This window comes from Pteropus alecto, unplaced genomic scaffold, assembly GCF_000325575.1.
Source record: "Pteropus alecto unplaced genomic scaffold, ASM32557v1 scaffold98, whole genome shotgun sequence".
Taxonomy (NCBI): Eukaryota; Metazoa; Chordata; class Mammalia; order Chiroptera; family Pteropodidae; genus Pteropus; species Pteropus alecto.
The window spans coordinates 18161455-18182391 of record NW_006443570.1 but is presented as its reverse complement, the minus strand read 5'-3'; the positions used below and the strand labels follow the sequence as shown (position 1 = coordinate 18182391).

The window sequence follows — 20937 nt, the reverse complement described above, 5'->3', positions numbered from 1 at the left end:
GGAGGCGGCGGCAGCTGCTCGGCCTCCTCCTCCTCCTCCGCGGCGGCGGCAGCGGCGGGGGCTGCGGTGTTACCGGTGAAGAAGCCGAAAATGGAGCACGTCCAGGCTGACCACGAGCTTTTCCTCCAGGCCTTTGAGAGTGAGTGTGTTTGAGGCTTTGAGGGCAGGAATACCCACTCTTTCAGCATTCTGGGGTCGGGACACTCATGCTGGCTCCCCCCCCACCTTCCTCGCCGGGAGTCGACTTGATTTGGGAGTGGAGAGAGAAATTGAGGGGGCTGTTCCCCTTTCAGGGATTACGGTTCAAGAGGGCCTGAAGTCTGGGGCCTTTGGGGGAGGTGTATGGGGGGAGGTCCAGGTGAGGTTCTTGATGCCCCGAAGATTTACACAAGGGGTTAGGCAGCGGGGGCCCCACGTTAAGAGCAGGCTTCTTTCAGAAGAGGTTATAGCTGGACTGTAGGTCTGTAGTCTCGGATCTGCAGTGAGATCCCAAGACTAGTTTTTGCTTGCTTTAATGCTTTTCGTACTCTACAAGTACAAGGGTTTCGGTTGGAGGTTTTGAGCAGTATTAAGCCTGTGAAGAGATGAATGCGGTAAAATCGACAAAATTGTCATTAGTCCGAAATGCTTTGGCAGTACGTGCTGCATGTTATCACGGCACCTTTTGATGCCTTAAGCCTTTCAAATCTATCCACCCATTTCATGGATACATAAACTGAGACGAGTGGTGATTAAGCTTATTACTCATCTTGAGATGATCTCGGAAATCTCCCAGTTGTGCTTGTCTTAATTCCGAAATCTTATGTTTTAAGGTCTTGTTTCAAGGGCAAAACTACTAGTTAATTTGGAAAGCGGAGCAAGGTGTCTGGAAACAATAGAATTTATAAATAATTTCAACTGTCTTTTTAATGAATATTATATCCTGATTTCCTTTTTGCTTTTGTGTGGATGTTATAATTTGGGTGATCTTTAATATTAAATATCTTACAGAAACTTGAATAAACTTGGTTCTACCGCTGAATGTCTTTATTTACAATTTTTCCGTGGCATATGTTAAGGGCATGGTATCAGCTGTGCTTGGAAATACGTATTACATTGTTTAATACCCTTCTTTCATTCTCTCTCATTAGTGCTTAGTGAAATTCTAATTGGAATCTAATACAAGGAATTTCAATTTCTGTTGAAACGAGTATTGAACCTGCTTGAGAGAGATTCACGTTGTTACTTTTGCTTAATATATTTTCAAAAATCTGGAGAGGATTTAAATTAGTAATATGCTAGAGAACTGAAATACAGTAATGACAATAAACATACATGTTTGTACCCCTTCTAAAATATTTCCTTTTAGTTTATTTGGAACAACACTAAGATTAAGTGGATATTTAAAAATTCTTTCTAAATGTTATGAGAACCAAGTCCTCCAGGAAAGTTTTAGCTGTTTTTCTTTCTGTCCAGTCTACCTTGGAGAAGTGAACTGTCATTAAGAACTAGATTGAGTCACAAAACAACTCTATTCTGCTCTAATATTGACCTTAGTTTCTGAGATGTTTAAATGCTTCGATGTATACTGATATAGTCATATTTAGTTCATTTTGATACTGCTTTAAAGAAATGCGATAGTAGTAGGTCATTCATGTAGTTGATATGATGGTATTATATTTTCTATCGATAAGTCCTTTATAACAAATTTTAACTAAACAGCATTAAAAAGACTAGGAATCTATTACTTTGAAAATATGCATTGAGGTAGTATTTATTTACATATTGCAGTAATATTTACAGTGAGCAAAATAGATTAAAAACAAACTACAACTAGAAATATTTATTGAAAAATTTAACTACAGTTTGTGTCTCAGATTTCTTTCAGTGTTACTGACTTTCATCATATTTGCATTAAGACATGAAGGAAACATTTGGCTGTTTTGGCTGACTACAAATTTTTAAAGAGACCAATTAAAGAGTGGAAATTTCATTTTGTTATTGGGCATCAATAAGTAGTTCTTTTACTGAATCCAGCTGCCTCATTTCAGCTACTTTTTGGGAAGAGATGGACTCTAAATAGTTTAAATAAGCTAAATTAAATGAATGTAACTATATAGTTCTGCATACAGACTAGTTTAAAAACTAGTTACCTTAGAAATGCAAGGCTTAAGAACAAGATTGTAGAGCATCTTAAATTTAAAATAAATGTAGATGAATTTTGTGACTATGCCATAGATCTAATGTCTTTTGATCTTATTGTGCATATTTTTGTGATGTAGATAATTTAGTACATGATTTCTATAACAAGTGATTGGTTTATGTTAATTATAACATGAGCTAGGTTGCTATTTTCTTGACAACTTGAGTAATAAGTAAATTTAGATAATATTTGGATTTTGTTTTCTGTTACCTAGAACCAACGCAGATCTATAGATTTCTTCGAACTCGAAATCTTATAGCGGTAAGTTATCAACAAAATTCATTGATACTATTTTTTCCTAGAATTTCATCTATTTAATTTTAATATTTTTAAAACTTTTCTTATAGCCAATATTTTTGCACAGAACTCTTACTTACATGTCTCATCGAAACTCCAGAACAAACATCAAAAGGTACATTTTATGAATCTTTATTTCAAGTAAATCATGTTAAAGTTTTGTTTTAAAGTACTATTTCTAATTAAAGATTAAATATGAAAACTGAGGCAAAAGAGTGACGGATTGAATTGGTTGCAAAGTGATAATTTTAAGTAGTATAACTTTCGTAAATCCCAGTTTATTACCAACTTTTTCCTAATATAAATGATTTAGTAGTGAAGTGAATGAAATGATTTTACTGACATACATTTTTACTCTGTGCTATAGTTATTTTCAAGTTTGGTAGAAGTTGAAGATTTAAATATTTACCAGAGGGCTCAGGGGAACTCTTTTTGATACCTAAACTTAACAGTTAATTTTTGAATTTTTTTATGTGTTCTAACGATAAAGAATTCACTTCTATAATGATAGTTTCAGAAAGTCTCATTTTATGTCTTTGGTGGTGGTGTTACTACAGGGAAGTACTTTTGAAGTCAGTGGGATGAATGTCCTTAAAAAATAAGTCTTAATCATTTAGTCTTAAAGTGGAGTCTGGAAGTGTCAGACAAAACTTACTTTTGCTTTGTAATATTCAATATTTAACCATGTATAATTAAGGAATACTATTTTCTTGTCCTACATGCAAGATTATTTATTGAGCATATCAAGTGAACAACTTCAAATTTAAAGGAGAGAATTTTTATTAAGCATTTGGTATTGTCATCTTGACTTGGTAAAACCATTAAGCTATCTCAGTAGCCTTTGAAACTAAACTCCTTTGGAGAGTCCTGTTGGTTACTAAGTAGGCATTGTGTTTTCTATAGCAAGACATACTTTAGTTTTAACATATATCTAGATGGATTTCGAAGTATTGAAATATTAAAACTATTTGTCTTGTAATCTTTCTGAATCTAGAGAGAGAAAAAACATGGCATTTAGTAGGTGAAACTTAGTAAGTGCATAAATAAGTAGGAAGGGGGTGATGGATTAGACAGCAGAATTAAATTTGTCATCTTTCTACCTGATTACTCCATTATTTGATCTATGCCAGGGTTCAGAAAACTTTCTATAAGGAACCAGATAGTAAATATTTTAAGCTTTGTGGTCAAGGAAGCAGATTTGAAGATATTAAGTAGGCTCTGGGTACTTGGACAAAAAGACAGGAAACAAATGTCCACAAATTTTTTATTGATGAAATTCAAACTATAATAATTGAATACAGTGTTTCATAATACAGGCCTACTAGTGAGAGGTGTGGGATTCTTTAATTTTTATGTGGTGGGGGGAGATAACATTTAGCTTAATTGGGGTTTAGAATTAGTGTTCTCTATTATCAAATCAGTTGCAAATGTTTATCTGTAAAAACCATTCTTAGCTTGTGAGCTGTGTATAAACAGATAGTAGGCCAGATTAGTAGTTAATGTTTATTTTACTATTTTTAATATGGAAGATCAGTTGAGTTATCTAGGATGCTGCCTGATTTATATTAAAAAGTAATTAAGTTTTTTCAGAATAAATTTGGGTTAACCCATAGATGGATAAAACCAAAATATACATTTAAAATCTAAGTTTGTCATTTTCCTGTCACGTTTGTTTATTAGACTGTTTGTCTCATTGTAGGATATGTTTTTGTTATCTGCTAATGGGCGGAGGCAATTTTAAAAACTTGGTGGTAGAAACTGATTTTCTTAGTTTATTGCCTGTTAGGTAAAAAATTGTCTTTTGGGGGAGTTTTGAAGCAATTCACCACCTAGGAAACATAAATTCCCCTTAGTTTATTTCCATACAAAATGCATTAGTTGTCATCTACTCTTAATTCTTTTGTTATATGCTTGGTCTATGTGAGACATTTTTAACAAATTATACCACAACTTATATCTTCAAATAAGTGTTGTCCTTTTCAAAATAGTTGGTGGCTTTGAAGGTGGTATTTAGCTCAGTAATTGTCGTCTTTGTTTAAAATGTTTTTGGAACTCCCTTTTATGGAATTGCTTTTAGTACTATCCCTTTGCTCCAAATGTTTTTGGAACTCTTTTATTATTACAACGACATAATATTAATTGTTAGAATAAACATATCATTTCTTTGAAGTTATACACTCAGTTGTAATATTAATTCGGGTACATTTGTTAAACCTGCTGTACTTTAGTCTTATTTCATAGAGGTATTCGAATTCTTTAGGCTAACACAACACTGACACAATGGAAATACTGGTGAGGAGAAGGGCATCTTTTACTGAATCCATTTTACAATTTTGTGTAAACTGTTTCTGAATTCTTCCAAGAAAATTTCCAAAAATGTCTTGAATTTTAAAAAAATTCTCCTTTTTAATGACTTTTTGGTAACTATTTCCCTTGTTAAACTTGAGCTATAGTAGCAGTATCTTTCTAAAGTACAGAAGTACTCTGTGTTGGAGGATGGGACTACTTTCGTATAGTTGCTTATATGGTTTGTTTTTTCCTAAGAGAAGCTGGGTTGCCTTTGTGATCTTAACCTACTTCAAATGGTGGTTAATATTCAGTTTTCCTATGCACTTCTCCTATGTAGAACTCCATAATTTTGGAAGAGATGAACCTTGCGACTTATAGTCTTTTCTTCCGACAGACAGGATTTCTTCTTAATCATTACATAAAGATAAACATTATTCTTAAAGTTTTCAGTAATTTTACAACCCTCCTCAGTAATAGATTTCAGCATTTATACTAAAATGTTCTTTGTCACTAGCCTGAAGGAATCTTACATTTTTCTTCTTTCTTCTCTCCTGTCTGTGGAGATTGAAAATGTATTGCCATCCTTCATAAACTACTACTTACTATGCTCTATTGGATGAAACGTTAATATTAAAGTTTTCAGTAACTCTAAAAGTAAAGAGAGAAGCTTTTTTTTTTTTTTTTACGATCTTTTGTTAATGGGAGCTATCTATTCACCTGAAATATAGATTGTATCAATTCTGTTCTTCCTATCAGTATTTTAATGCAACATATTTACATTAACATTTCTTTACTGATAATTTTTTTAATTGAGTACAATAGAGGTTTTGAGAAATGAGCATATTAGTAATTTCTAGTATCTAAATTCCAGCTTCACAAACTAATTACCACAGACTATGTTAAGTTTTTCAAGTCCTAAATTTTAAGAGCATATGAGTAGAGAAATATTTGTTTCCATATTATATGTGGCTTTAGATTTTTAGCCTTTATCTCTAGGACATATAGTACACCAACTTAAGAACTAAGATGAGGCTTGTTTTAGAATCCATTCATTCTTAAATTGCTTGGGCCAGGGGGTATCTTAATTTGTTTCTATTTTGTGGAAAAATTACTTTCTTTTCTTAAACTTGTCAAGTTAAAAGCTAATAATTTTGAGTCAGTGGGTATTTCCCCCAAACTTCAAAATTTTTCCTGATGATGGCAACCATCTCTTTAATATGACATATTTAACTTTACTCATTGCTGATAATTTTTGAGGATGTTTTGTTAATTTTAGATATGTTTTGTAGAATATTCATTTTTATGTGATAATGCTAGCATATTTGTCAGGTTACTTAATAAAAGTATGAATATTTCAAAATATACATAATTTGCATTTGTTTGGCTCAGTCCAGCAGATGCTTGGGTATCTACTAAGTATAAGGCACTGTTCCAAGTACTATATGGCTTTTCCTGAAGAAAAGCAATCCCTGCCCTTCATAAGATAGCAGGAGAAATGAAATATTTATGCAAGTAATATTTAGGAAAGTAAATATTAAAATAAATATAAACTAAGTGCCATAGGTAAGGAGAAATCATTCTGGTTTGGGAATAATTACAAAAGGTTTCATGGAGAACCTTTTAAGATGGGACTTGAAGGCTTGTCTGCTGGATTATAACATACACTGTCTCAATAGTATTCATTGTTATGGCTAACCATCCATAATTTATCTAATTAAAAATAATAAAAAATCAGATTTCCAACTTGCCTATTATAGTGACAATAAAGTGTAATCTGTTTGTTTTTCCCAGTTGAGAAGTGATTATTTTGTTTATCTGTTTCTTCCAGGAAAACATTTAAAGTTGATGATATGTTATCAAAAGTAGAGAAAATGAAAGGAGAGCAAGAATCTCATAGGTAAGATAACCTGTCAATCAGTTTATATTAAGTGACATACTTGAGGAAAGAGGAAAAAAATGATAGTGATCATTTCCCTAATGATCACCTCACTATTATAAGGAGTTAGAAGGAATCTTAGATGTCAGTTGGTCCAAACTCACACAAACCAGAAATTACTTCCTTTATACCATCCCTGGCAGAGAATCTTAACTGTCATCTTGAATACCTCCAATGCTGGGAACTCACTGTTTTCTAAGGCAGATGTATTCATTATTAACAGTTTCTTGCATTTTGAATCTGAATTTCTGTAACTTCTGCAGTTGGTATTAATCTTACTATCTCATCTAAGGAGGAATGGAGACTTGTATTCATGGTATTCTTATGATATGTTAGGTGCTATGCCAGGTGTTTCATAGCATCACATCTCTTCAAATATGAGAAAAGCTCTCTTTTTTTTTTTTTCCATTTTGCCCTTCCCCTTATTTATATCTTTCAGGCAAAATATTCTGTATTTTATATTTAAAATACGTTTATCACAAGATAGTTTCATAAACTTGACCCTTTGGACAGAATCTACTTACTGTATGTTTTCAAATGTGATACCCACAACTAATTCCTAAATATCTGACTAGCCTAATATCTGCCTAGGCTAGACAGTATGCTTCTGTTTATTCTTTGATATGTAAACTAAAGGAAGCTGAATACTATTCTAAAGAGAAACAAGAACTTGGGTGGTATTTATTTAATTCATTGACTACTTTTAGGGAGAATGCAAAACTAAAAATACTAGCTTTTTTAAAAAAAAATAGAGTTGAAAAATTGCCCCAATGGATTTTTCTTTTTCTCTTGAAATTTTCAGAGGAAACTTAACCAATCTTAACAATTTAGATGGGATATATACTGATGTAATGATGCTTTGTATATGGTTTCTCATTTTCATGGATTGTATAAGATGTTTTTGCAGTTGCTTATGTTTAAAGTTGGGCTTTTGATTCGGTTATTTTGTTACTTAAATTATAAAATCACATTTTTAATTTTATATCTTACAGTCTTAGAGGACCAAAGTGTGATTTCAATTTCCATATCTAGGCAATCTTGATTTGAAAATAAACTTTGGTAGTCCGTTCTAGAAGCTAAGATCCCAAATCTTTATCTGTTACTGCCCAGAGAGTACCTTACAATATAGGACTGAGAATATTCCCAGTGCATGCATACTCTATTAATTTGCTTGAATTCCTATTCCAGATTTTTATCTGGTTACCTACCCTGGACAAAGCTCTTGGGATCCTCAAGGCCTTTTTCACTTAAAGTATAAGTTACATTCAGAGCCTGATCTGACCTGACCTCCTTGCTTCTTGTCTCCTTAACACCTTAATAGTTTGCCCTCCAGGTCTTTCAGGGTTCATGTGAGAAGGAAGAATGAACCAAGAAGAAGAAAACTCTTTTCTTCATCTTTCCTATCAAGGTTCTACCTTCATCATTGCTAAACCCTACTACTGTCTCATTGTGACATTGGCTTTGATAAGTATTATAGAGCTTACCTTAGAGTGTGTATTGTGAGGGAGATAGAATATACTGGTCAGTTCTCTCTGAATAATCACTTACCCAATAATTTTGTTTCTTTTGACCCAGTGGGTTCAACAATTAGGCCAGTACTGTAACAGGTGTTGTTAACCAACTCATAGTAACATCAGAGGTTTGCATAGAATTCCTGCTCATAATTTTGAAAAACAACTTTTTCAGTCTTTAGGATCCTGCTGGGACCAGTGAGTTGGCCTTTTCAACCCCCCAAGATCTTTATGAATGTCTGACTGTTGCTCCCAGAGTCACTAAAATGCATTGAGGAATTGCTTCATTTTAAGTTTACCTGCAAGGCCTTATATTATTAAATGACTTCAGTGTATTTCTCATGTCAAATTAGACATAATCCTGTTGTTCTTCTAAACTTATCACATAAGAAGTTTCCTAGACACCAGTATGTAATGCCAGCACTATAAAATTTTGCTTGTAAAATCTCTAGTCAAATTATCTTACAAGAGAACAAAATAAATCTTTGTTGTTCCATGACATTAATTAGTAGAATTTAAAATGTTAAGTCATATACAAAAAAAGTATCTTTTATATCTATATTTTTATTCTGTACCATCTCAGATTTAGAAATCTTGTTTAGTTTAATTGGATCCTGGATCCGTTTAAGTTATAGTCTGGGAATCTTCTATTTGAACTCATGTTCTTTTAGCACTTCCAAAATTGTAATAGCTCCACTCTCAAAACCAATGTATTTCATACTCTGAAGTTCTAGAGGAATATCAAGATACACAGAAAAGCTCCAAAGTTCCAAGGGACTATCAGTATACACAAAAATATATAGTACTACAGCCCACAAGTTAGAATAATCAAATGCCTGACCTATTTATGACATTTGTAGTGACTTATAAACCAAACCAAATTCACAGCATTATCTGTGCAAAATGAAGTTTGTGTTCCAGAATTTTTATGTAGTTTATAGTCCAGATATACAGTTGTCTTATTAACCACAGATAATGGCAGAAACTTATTAGGGGAAGGAGCTGATAGAAAAAAGAAAATCAGGATACTTCATGATTTTTACTTTAAGGTGTCAGTCAATTCATGACAATAGACCAGAATTGTCATTTGTAACCTTGAAATTCAATAAAAAAGCCTACCATCCGTGAAAGATTATTTCTTGAAGAATGGCTTCTGAAAACTCCAGTGAGCAAATTTTAGAAACTCATAGTGGTCTAACCTCTAGTCTCCAGTTTCTTTTTTTGATGTTTCTCATTTTTTTGATGTGATTATATATATTTAAAATATCTTTTTTCTTTTAAGAATGTCTAATATGCCTTATATCCTCTCCAACTCTTGTTTCTGGCAGTCTAATTTATTGTGGGTTTTTAATTTATTTTGGGTTTTGACCAAGCACTATACCTTATTGGAATAAATTTCTGGTCTTTCTGTAGCATTCTACCCCAGCAGGATCCCAAGGGCCTCTTGTGCTATTAATCTTACCAGTTTTGGAATTACTAGTCATATTTCTTGACTTCTAGTGCGTCTCCACTAAATGAAAGGTCAGCATGAAAAGATTTCTAAATTGGCGTTGCTTCCCAAAGTATTTCCTCGGGCCAAATGAGAAGCAGAACATCCCCTCTCTCTCTCCCTTTATCATCTTTCTTTACTGATCCACTGTTAGTAGCTGGAGAAATCCCCTTAACAGATACCTGAACTAGAACTTTTAGTAGGGGTATTTCAAGCCTGTGTTTTTTAGTAGGTTAATAAGGAATAGTGCCTTTCATCACTTTTTTGTTGTTATTACAACCTAAGCTTTTGAATTAATAATCTTTTCTAAGCATTTTCTTTTGTTCTATAACAAATCCTGGATCTGCTTTTCTGGGATTTCCATTTACTTAGTATACCATGTTCCAGACACTATACTTAAGTCCGAGGGCATATAATGGTGAGCAAAACAGATGAAAACCCAGCCTTTATGGAGTTTATTGGCATTTAAGGGGAAAAGACATAATTGTATAATAAATATAATCATAGAATAAGTGCTGGGAAAGAAAAGTATAAGGAAACCGAATGTACAAAGCAGGAAACCAGCTCTTGTTTGAGATACTGAATTTGGGAATAGTGATGGTGAGGGAGGGCTTCCCTGAAGAAATGAGCTGAGATTTGAAAGATAATATAGGAGTAAAATGGGGCGAGAGGGTGAGATAGCTGATTCTAGATAAAGGGAAAATTATACATGTGTCATTTGAGGCCAGAGTAGCTGACAGGGAGAGTGGCATTAGATGAGGCTAGAGCAGATGGCCTTGGCCAGATAATGCAGAGCCTTGTAGGCTATTTAAGGATGTTGGTCTTTATCCTAAGAACACCATAAATTATTTTAAATAGATATGACACATTAATGGCACTTCCCTACCCTTCTCTTTTATAGTTATAACTGCGTTTTGAAAACTTCAGGCTGCTTAAGTTGATTGTGTTTTTCCCACCGTTAATAAGATCTGATATTTTCCTTCTTTATTCTTTTTTTAACAATCCTATCTTGACTGTACATTTTGAAGTTATTTTCAAATCAGTATCTTCACACTTGAGTTTTAGTTGTTCCTTTTTTAGAACCTGGGACAAGAATTTCTTTTTACATATCTACTCCTGAAGGTGCCTTATCAGTCACCACCAAGCATATCTGATTCTTAAAATCTAAGTGTTTAAGAACAAATTTTAAAAATGTCTTTTCTTGTATGATCTTGGGGTTGACAATAATTCCTTTAAGTTTTGGCTACATTCCTTTAGGAAGGTGATTCATTTATATTTAATAGATTCCCTCCCCTCATTCAACTTTATCTTCTCACTACAAAGAGTTCCCTTTCCTTGAGACTGAACCTCAAAAGAGACACTCGATTCCAGAATAGTGGGCTTAGTATAGTCCTCAGCTTTATATATCATAGCATTAAATGTGTAAGAAAAGTTGGGTAACTAAAATAACAATGTAAGATGCCAAATAACTTATCATCAAACTTGTCCTGTTTGAGGTAATAACAGTCTTGACTCTCGAAATGAAGCCTTATACTTGCCATTATCAGATTAATGTATACAAACTAGAGGCACTAACCTTGGTCTCTTTCCAGAATGAAAACTTTGGTTCCTCTGTGGGATCTGACTATTCTTAAAATTTTAGTTTCCCTATATGAATCCCATCTCAAAATCTTAATCCCTTATGAATTTAAATTTACTTAATCTCATTCTACAGAGTGCTTTAGAATTGTCAGATGTTTGTGCTTAGAATCTTATCCCAGAATTTCAAGTTTCCCATTTAGTTTCCTGTTGCCATATTGCTGGCTTCCTCAGAAGATAAGGATAGGGAACACATCACAAAGATGAACCAATTCCTTATCTGATATCTTATATTGATCTTCTGAGTTAGATCCTGTACAGCCTAAAACCAAATAGGCCCAACCAATTTCTTATGTTTCTTTTCCTTCTCTTGTGATCTAGCTTACCCAATTGAGAGGTAGATACAGTAGCCAAAAGAAAGGGAAGAGGATAGATCAGGAAGGGGAAGAAAACTAGCCTTTTTCCTTGGATGAAACCACCCGTGGAAGGCATCAACTATGCCTCATTGTTACATTTTATTCTAGGTAATATCAGAGTGTTTACTTTTAGGAGGAGGAGGAGGAAGAGAAAACGTGCCTAGCAAATTACATTTCCAGAGTTATTTTTTAAGTTAATTGAAATTTGGAATCTCTTTTCTCAAAGAAACAATGTTATGATGATGTTTAAATGTGCTTCCTGTCATTTAACTTATAATGCACAATTTAAAACTGTCTCAGACCTGTTATGATGAAGGACCTTTCTGTTTGTTTTTAATTTTAAATCTTTAGTAAAGTCTTATTCTTAATTTTTTGCCTTATGGAATGGTAAGTTTTCCCAGTGGCCTCGTACATATTGAGTAACACTAATTTAAAATATTCTCTGGGGTAGATCAATGCAAGATGTTTCTAGTATTGCAAACTTGGAAGTTAGAACCACATTTCCTATAAAAACAATGTAAATAATACTGTAAGTACTATAGGTAATGAGTCATGATTCCTAACTTTCAATCTTATTACTCGAGGAAGACATCATTATCCTCATGAAAAGCATTTTTAAGTGCCTTTCTGTTTCTGTAAGACACTGCTAGGTGCTAGGGACACCAATAATAAAATGATTGTTGAAAGAGAACCTGTTTGAAAAAAAGTGGTAAATACAAGTGTTTGTAAAGGAAGTTAATCTCTGATCATTAAGTTTTGGAATGGTTGGGGATGGGTTCTTCATAGAATATGGTACTTTTGATGAGTTTTATGCAAGCCTCACCACCTTGAGAGGTCATTTTCTCATTTTATAGATATCAGGTCACAGCTGGTATCTGGAGCCAGCATTCAAACATGGATTTTCTGTCTCAATTTTATCATTCTATTTTCCTATATAAGGCTTTAGTGGAGGTAGAAATGGGAGCCTTATTATAGACAGCATTTAGACAAAAGATTTGGCAGTTGGGGACTCATTAGAAAATTCGGAGGAATGTATTTTTAAGAAAATTAACCTGGCTTTAGTATGTAGGTTTACTCGAAGCAACTAAGAATAGAATGGGTTAGTTGAGACCAATCAATGTATCATCGTCTAACATGTGGAAATTGTAGAATATTCCTGTCTTTCAGTGATGTTTTGGAGTTTTGCTAATTCTACTTTGAAGGCGACATTTATGGAACTAATTTTATAGGAAATGCTAGTTGTCTTTTAGTAAAATGGCAAGTAGATTTTGTAAATGGCAGATATACTTGAGAAAAATAAACTGTGTATAATTAATATTCAATAAAATATATTCACCTTAAGTATATAGTTTCAGTTTTGACAAGTATATACACTTGCATAACCATAATCACAATTAAAATAGAACATTTCCATCACTTTGAAAAATTCCTTGGGCTTCTTTACGGTCAGTTCTTTTAATGTATTTTTTTTTTAAAGGTATGAATTATATGCAGTAAAATTTACTCTTTGGTATATAGTTGAGTGTTTTGACAAATACAGTCAAGTAACAACCACTACAGTTACTCATACCTCTTTATAGTCGCCCTCCCCTCCCCATGTGTTTTTAAAATTTATCTGATTTATTTCAGAAAGTGAGTAAAATTTATGAATTACCTGTTTTCAAGAATGCCATTGTATACCTTTCTTATTTTGCTATACTTAAGTTATAATTGTTATTCTTAGTTTTTCCCTCATATTTTTGCTTTCTAATTATGCTTAGACCTTTACACTTCTCTTCCATAGTCATTTTATCCTCCAGTGCTATCCTAGCATACTTTTCTTACTACTGTTCTAGAAATGCCCTTTGAGACCCTTGTCCTATAGTTTTTCAGCATATAGTTTTATGGCTTACCTCACTGAGAACATAGAGACATCCTCACATCTTCACCCCTCGTTTCTCTAAGAAAAAGAGGAGTCCCAGGCAAATCTCTTTATAAAATATCCTCATTTCCAGTCATTACTCACTCATTAATACTTTCTTGTCTCAATATCTTTCTGTAACTCTTCCTCTCTGATTATAAGAATGCCTAGATTGTCACTGTTTTTACAAAAAAAAAAAAATCAAAAACATATCCTTTATGGATTCTTAATGCTCTTTAACTACTATTTACTTTCATTTTTTTATACTAGTAAATTTCTTGAGTAAGGGATCAATACTGCTTCTCTTTCCCCAGTATCTGGTCTTTATAGCCTATATAATCTGGTGTCTATCACAAGACAGAAACTATGTTCTGGAAAGTTATGAACGGCTCCTGATCAACAAATAAATTGTTCTCTTTTGCAGTTTCAAGGTACTACATAAGCCTGTTGCTATTTCTGTTTATCTCATCTTACTAGTTTTTCCATTGTAAATAGATATTTCCCAAACAAAAAGGATCACTATAATTTATGCTTCCTTTTCCTTTTCTATTGCTTCTAAAACTAAAAGTGAAAAATGACATGTTGAAACAGTAGATTACAAATCTATAGCATATTTGTCATCCTTGATTGAAATAGAAATTGATGGTTCTGTGTCATTTGTTAGAAGGTTGAATTTCCATAGCTTTAAAATATTCACCTTTACACCTTTACATGGATTTAGCTACGCTTTTCAAAAATTTTTTGAGGGGTGCGAAGGGAACCTTATTCCCATTTTATTGGTACAACACTAAAGCACAGTATATTATCTTGCCTCTCTTTTGGTGGTCTGTTTTTATCTGCCTTACTCCTTTGATGTTTTTATTTTTGTGTGTTGTGTTTTTTTGTTTTTTAATGTGTGTAGACACCGTTTTGGATGTCCGACTTAACAGGAAAAGCATGGAGTTGGGCTCAGTAGAGTTAATAAAAAAATCAATTATTTATAAACTACCTGAAGTAGCTTTGATTGCAATATTATATTTTAAAGTCTAGGCTCTTTTGATTATAGAGCATTAAAGTGATGAAATCTTTTGTTTGTTTCGTTTAGCTTGTCAGCTCACCTGCAGCTTACCTTTACTGGTTTCTTCCACAAAAATGGTATGTACTTGAAAGTAAACATATTGGCATCTTAGCAGCAAAATACCTTGTGAATGTAAAATAAATTTTTTGTGTATAACATTTAATGGAAAAGATGTTGATTCTTTAAATTCTCATTAGTTGACCTCCAACAATTTCCAGTGTTGCTTTATGTCCTCAGTGATGGAATGTACAGGGATGTAACTTGCAACTCTTTAAAAGTAGTGGTTCTTAAATTTTAGTGTGTGTGGAAACATTCTGACATTTTGTTTAAAAAACATACACCTGGACCCTACAAAGACTCAAATCTAGTAGGGTTTTGGTGGAGCTTAGGAGTTTGCATTTTAATAAAGCACCAAGATAACTCAGAAGTAGATTTTCTAAGGAACAAATTTTAAGAAACTGCCTTAAAAACTTTTAAAAATTGTAGATAGACTGTATACATAAGATCTTGTTCATAGCTCAGTCTTATTGCTTTCCATTTAAATTATAAGTAGATTTTGAAATTGTTAAGTTAATGCTGCGATGATTCTTGAATGTAAATGTTAGTTTCATGTGGCTCATACCTATAGGGAACTCCAGCTCTTATCTCTAAACCATACTTTTTAGGGCTGTAACTATTACTCTTAAAGCTATAAAATATTATGTTACCCAACTCAGAGCCATCATTTTTCCAGAGATTATAAGTAGAAAATAATGGAAGAATCTTTTTGTAAAATTAAATTTCTTAGATTTTGACACTTTTTAATTTCTAATGGTTTTTGAACTTTATGAAGACTGAAGATGAAAATTTTAATTAATTAATTGCCTTAGAACCTAGAATAGGTCAAGATCTCTTGAGTAGAAGAATCTTTTCTGCATAAACATTTGCAATTGCTGTTATTATATATATATATGTACATATTTTAAAATACAGTAATAAAACAACTGAAACAACCAGTGGGATATATCAATATGCTAGATATTATACAAAGAAAATTGCATACATGTTTACTTCAGTAAAAAAAACGAAAACATGTGGGTTAAGTTTCAATTGGTTTTTCAAAATGAATAAAATGTCTTGGCTTGTCCATCTTAAATTTGTATGTGTATATCATTAATTATCATCCAATGGAATGAAACTTTTATAAGAAACACATCAAGTTGGTCATCTTTGGTATTTAGTAAGAAACAAAGTTTAATAATACACAAAATGGTTTTATTAGAACAGTTTGATAACTCAGCTTTTTTACATGAGAAATTTGAACTCTAGTCATATCTCTGTTAGCAGCTAGTATAACTTCTAGTTTTGCCTTATATCTGGTCCATTTTTTATATAGAAGTATCAAGTAGCATTTTAATCTTTTTGTCTATATCATTTATAATTATCTTGTTGAGTCTTTATTTTTAATTATTTGTCATTATTTGGTTTTCTGTGGTATTTCTAAAGTACCTGGACTCTTTTAGAAGCTTATCATTTGAGTTTTATAGATTCATTAGCCCTTTGTCTTCAGAGACTATATAAAACAAATTATACCTCATTGGAATTAGTAATGGATATTATTAATTGAATAATTACTAATATTATTTGGTTAGTTAATATTTAATTGAATTAATTTTACTTGAATTAATTAGTTGAAATTAATTGGGAAGTAGTTTGATAAAACTTTCCTGTCACATGACAAAATATGTAAAGTTCAAAAATTGCTTTAATTCACTTGGAAGTTTTTATTTTTGCTTGATGCTACTGAAGTAAATGAAAGTAAACTGTTGATACTTGTTTCTAGGAAATAATTTCCCATTATAATCAAATTAATGAAAGTTGGGAAGAAGCAGATATATTGCATCTTTCTTGTCAGATATTTAAGGTTTATTTGTAGGATTTTGGTTTTTTTTTTTAAATAACATTTTTTAGAAACCAAGATAGAAAAACAACATCAGGATCCCTAAACTCTGATTATTTTTTTCTTTTGTTTTTAAATGAAGACTTTTGTTTAGCAATTCCTACTTGAAACTGCTTAAACTGAATACACAAAGATTATTAGGGTACTATTTTCATGGTGAGTATTTATTGGAGTGTATTTTTGTTAATCATATTAGAAATTGGACTATTTTTTGCTTTATTAAAGTTTTTTTATCCTGGATATAACTTTCAAAGAGGCTAATTCAGAAGCATTTTGTGCATATACTCTGCATAAGAAAAATCTTTTTAAGTAGGAAAACATGTCCTAAATCTCATAACAAAAACTATATGTTTATGGATTCATCTATTATAATATTTCTACATGTTATTGAAACTTGAATGAATAACTATTTAAAGTTTGAACTATTAATGCCTTTGGTATTTAAAAACAGTAAGTTATAGACAAGTAAGTACTCTAGAACCTTAATTTGCAAAAGCATTTGTTAATTGATAAAGAGAATATAGGTTATTATTTAAAATTAAAATACCTGTACTTAGTAAACCAAGAGATTCCTCTAGGTAGTAAATAATATCATTTTTGCTATTCCATTTAGGCTTTAGAGAAATTCTGGGGAAAAGGTCAAAAAATAGCTGTCTTATGAAATAATATGATGCTTATATAACTTTTATGGTATTTAGTGTTTTTGAAATCTGCTTTTTTAATCCTTTGGTCATGAGTCCTGGTCAAATTAAAGATTTTTTAGTTTAACATCTGTGCACTCAAAGTGAAACGTATAATGGTCACTAGTTTAAATACATCTTAAACTAAGTAATTTTTAAATAGTAGATATTGGGAGAAGAAAAAATGAAAAATGTTTATTTTGTGTGTGGTTGTCTCTCCTGAACTAAAAACACTTGACAAATACCATTTTGACAAATACAGAGAAGTGCTGTTTATTATATTCTTTTATTGTCATAATTGTTAAATGTTTATAGCAGAAGTAATCAGTAAATTTTTTGTTTTAATTAAAACAATTGAGCCATTATTTGATTCAAAAGATCACAGTATATATGAAAGTAATTATAATTGTCTTATGAAAGTTTTATTTAAATGACTTTATATGTAATATGTAAAGGCTTTTTTAAGAGTTTGATGCAAATTTGAAACTGATTTTGGGGAGAAAGAATGGATAAACTTCTGAAAAGTCTTCATTATAGGAAGTCTTTTTGTTTGAAATTTCTAGGCTTAGGAAAATGAGTACTGTATTTCCGTTTTTAAAAATACATTTTAAAAAATACATTTTTATTTTCTATTTAGATAAGCCATCACAAAACTCAGAAAATGAACAAAATTCTGTTACCTTGGAAGTCCTGCTTGTGAAAGTTTGCCACAAAAAAAGAAAGGTAACATAAAATTATATTGGTAGATTAAGTAAAATAATTTTTTAAACTGAATATGTTCATGTGTATATACTTTTAAACCTTGAAAGCTTTTGACTATATTGATGCCTGAATTGTAAAATTGATAACCTCTTTGCCAACCTTCCATATCTTTTATTTTTCTAATCTGGCTATAGGTATATGTGTAAAACTTTCTCCTATAGGAGTCTGACAATGATGGGAAGAAGCTGTCTTTTAGCATCTTAAGACATAAATTCAGTTACTTCCCTACCACACAGTCTCTTAGCTTATTTTTTAGCTATGTTTACCAATTAAAATTTTAAATAAGGGCTAAAAGAGTTTTTCCCAAAAGGATTACCTTTTGTAATGCTACTCTGAGGCAGAGAAATTCTGTTGCCAGCATTCCCAGCCATTAACTTGGTAATACATTGCTTCAAGTTTTTATTATAAGATCATATCATCATAGAAATGTTATAATGGTTAAATTTGCTAGGTAACTCACCAGAGCCAGCAGACACTTTTAGCAGCCTTAAGTCCTTGGGTATTTCAAGAGTAGGAATGACTTATATGAAGTTCCTGTTTCTGATGTTCTTTCAAAATTGTAGTAAGGTGATACAGGGTTGGAAAGCTGTGCAAGTGCATTGTTATGTAGTGGACTAAGATGACAGGAGACAGAGTAAGTATATATTAAAAACTTTAAAGTTGAGAAATACCACTCTCCATACCTACCCAGCCCTGTTGTGCACATGACAAGCAGTGATGTGAAAATTCTTCAATATATTTTTTTATTTAGGCAAAAATATGTGAATATATTTATAGTATGATCCTTTCTGTGTTTCAAAAAATAATAATAAACATTTTCTTGGGAGGATATGTTAATATTAGTCATCTCTGGAATGTAAGACTTGGAGCATGGGGGAGACTTATATTTCTCATTTTATACTCTTGTAGAATAGAATTTTTTTTTAGATCATAGCATGTATTCATTTGAAAAAGAAGTTACCATAAAATATGTACTGTATTTTCTTGTTATAAATGTCTAAGGCATCTTTTTTCAAATGTGCTCTTTCAGTGTAACTAGTTATATAGTTACAGAACATTACTCATAAGGTGATTAATATTGCCTCTAGTAAACATTTAAATATACAAATTACCCCTTTCATAATGTTGTTTACAGTGGGGTTATAATTATCTTTTTTCATTGCCATTGGTCTCATCAATTATTTTGTTAAACAGAAAATTTAAGGGAAAAGATTAATTTATGTGAGTTTAACATTTTAATCCTGGTTTTAATTCCGTATTTCTAATTTAAAACTCTTTCAGATGACCGTCAGCTAAATATTTTCAGTATATTATAGAAACCCTCATTTGTGTTAATATTTGGAACATAGTTGTTCCAAATTTTCTTTTTGCTTTGTCAACAATTTTCAGAAATACGGTTAGAATTTTAGCATACCAATTATAGCAAATCATGGCCTCTACCATGTTTCATATAGCTGTGATTACAAGTTTTATTGTAATTCTTATGATTGCATATGTCTAAATAAATATAATTTAATAATCTTTATTTTTGCAGGATGTAAGTTGTCCAACAAGGCAAATTCCTACAGGTAAAAAGCAGGTGCCTTTGAATCCCGACCTCAATCAAACAAAACCTGGAAATTTCCCATCCCTTGCAGTTTCCAGTAATGAATTTGAACCTAGTAACAGCCATATGGTGAAGTCTTACTCATTGCTATTTAGAGTGACTCGTCCGGGAAGAAGAGAGTTTAATGGAATGATTAATGGAGAAACCAATGAAAATATTGGTAATTTTAATTTTAATAATTTTACTAGATTTGTCATTGGAGGTTAAGATGATTAATGAAAGTGATCGAACCAGTATATCTTTAATAGTGTTCATAATTTTGTATTATTTTTGAGTTATTTTAATAATGTAAGGCATTACCATTCCAAGGAACAAAATGATGCAGAACTAGAAATAAATTGCATATGTTCTAATCGCATGGCCTTTTTTTGCAAATTTCTGATGGTCTAATAAGATAATTTTATGGTAGATTGCCCAGGCTCTTAGACTGTTGGCTATTGCGCTATACGAGGTATTTAATTTATAAAGTTCTCATTATTACGTGATGAAACATTTCATGTAGTGAAAAAAAATAAATTGAACACCGGATGGAAAAGACTGGTATTTTAAATTAGTCTCTCAGCAAACAATAAATTCACCCGTCCCCAACACTGGAAAATTTCATACATACAGAATAGTCAAAAGGATTTTATAGTGAACATCTATATTCCCACCACTTAGATTCTACATTAATATTTTATTATACAATTATACTCTTATACAATAGATTGGTTATCACTTATCTGTTCCACTAGTTCTGAATCACCTTTGTGGTAATCATTCAATCAACATATAAGTGCTGGGGATACAAAGATGATTAAAACATCCGTCCTATCCTCCAAAGGCTCACAGCCTTAAATATGGAGATAGACATAAAATAAATACAGTTGACCCTTGAACAATGCAGGTGTTCGGGATACCTAACGTGCCTCCCTGCAGTTGGAAATCTGTGTGTAACTTAAGCCCTCCACATCTTCTGTTTCCAACTACACATCAGAAATACAGTTGATCCTTTAACAGAGTTTGAACTGTATGGTGTGTATAAGTGGACCTGAGCACTTCAAACCTGTGTTGCTCAAAAGTCAGTTGTATTTACAGCAAAATGATGAGGGGCATAATAGGTATATGTGAAGTTCAGTGGAGAAGCACCTTGAAAGAAATAATCTTTGGGTCTTGAAGTATCCTTTAAAGTTCTTGAATAGTAACCATGAATGAAGAGGATTTTTTTCTCCTAGCCTAGCAGGATCATTCTGAACAAAAGATAACATTCACACAAATGTGGGGTTAATGTCAATGAATGTCACAAAGTAAGGACA

General features: G+C 32.0%; 1 protein-coding gene across 3 annotated transcripts in view; it reads left to right on the top strand.

Moving 5' to 3' along the window:
• Positions 1–20937, top strand: part of SUZ12 (SUZ12, polycomb repressive complex 2 subunit) — a 37198-nt gene that overhangs the window by 365 nt on the left and 15896 nt on the right. The window contains exons 2-8 of one of the 3 annotated variants that reach the window (XM_025041571.1): positions 53–139; positions 2397–2443; positions 2530–2594; positions 6597–6665; positions 14683–14732; positions 17912–17997; positions 19571–19802. In XM_025041571.1, coding sequence (XP_024897339.1) covers positions 91–139; positions 2397–2443; positions 2530–2594; positions 6597–6665; positions 14683–14732; positions 17912–17997; positions 19571–19802 — 598 coding nt within the window. In that variant the 5' untranslated portion in view covers positions 53–90. Of the gene's footprint in view, positions 140–2396; positions 2444–2529; positions 2595–6596; positions 6666–14682; positions 14733–17911; positions 17998–19570; positions 19803–20937 lie in introns of all 3 variants that reach the window. The other 2 variants (XM_025041569.1, XM_025041570.1) reach the window with 2 other exon arrangements.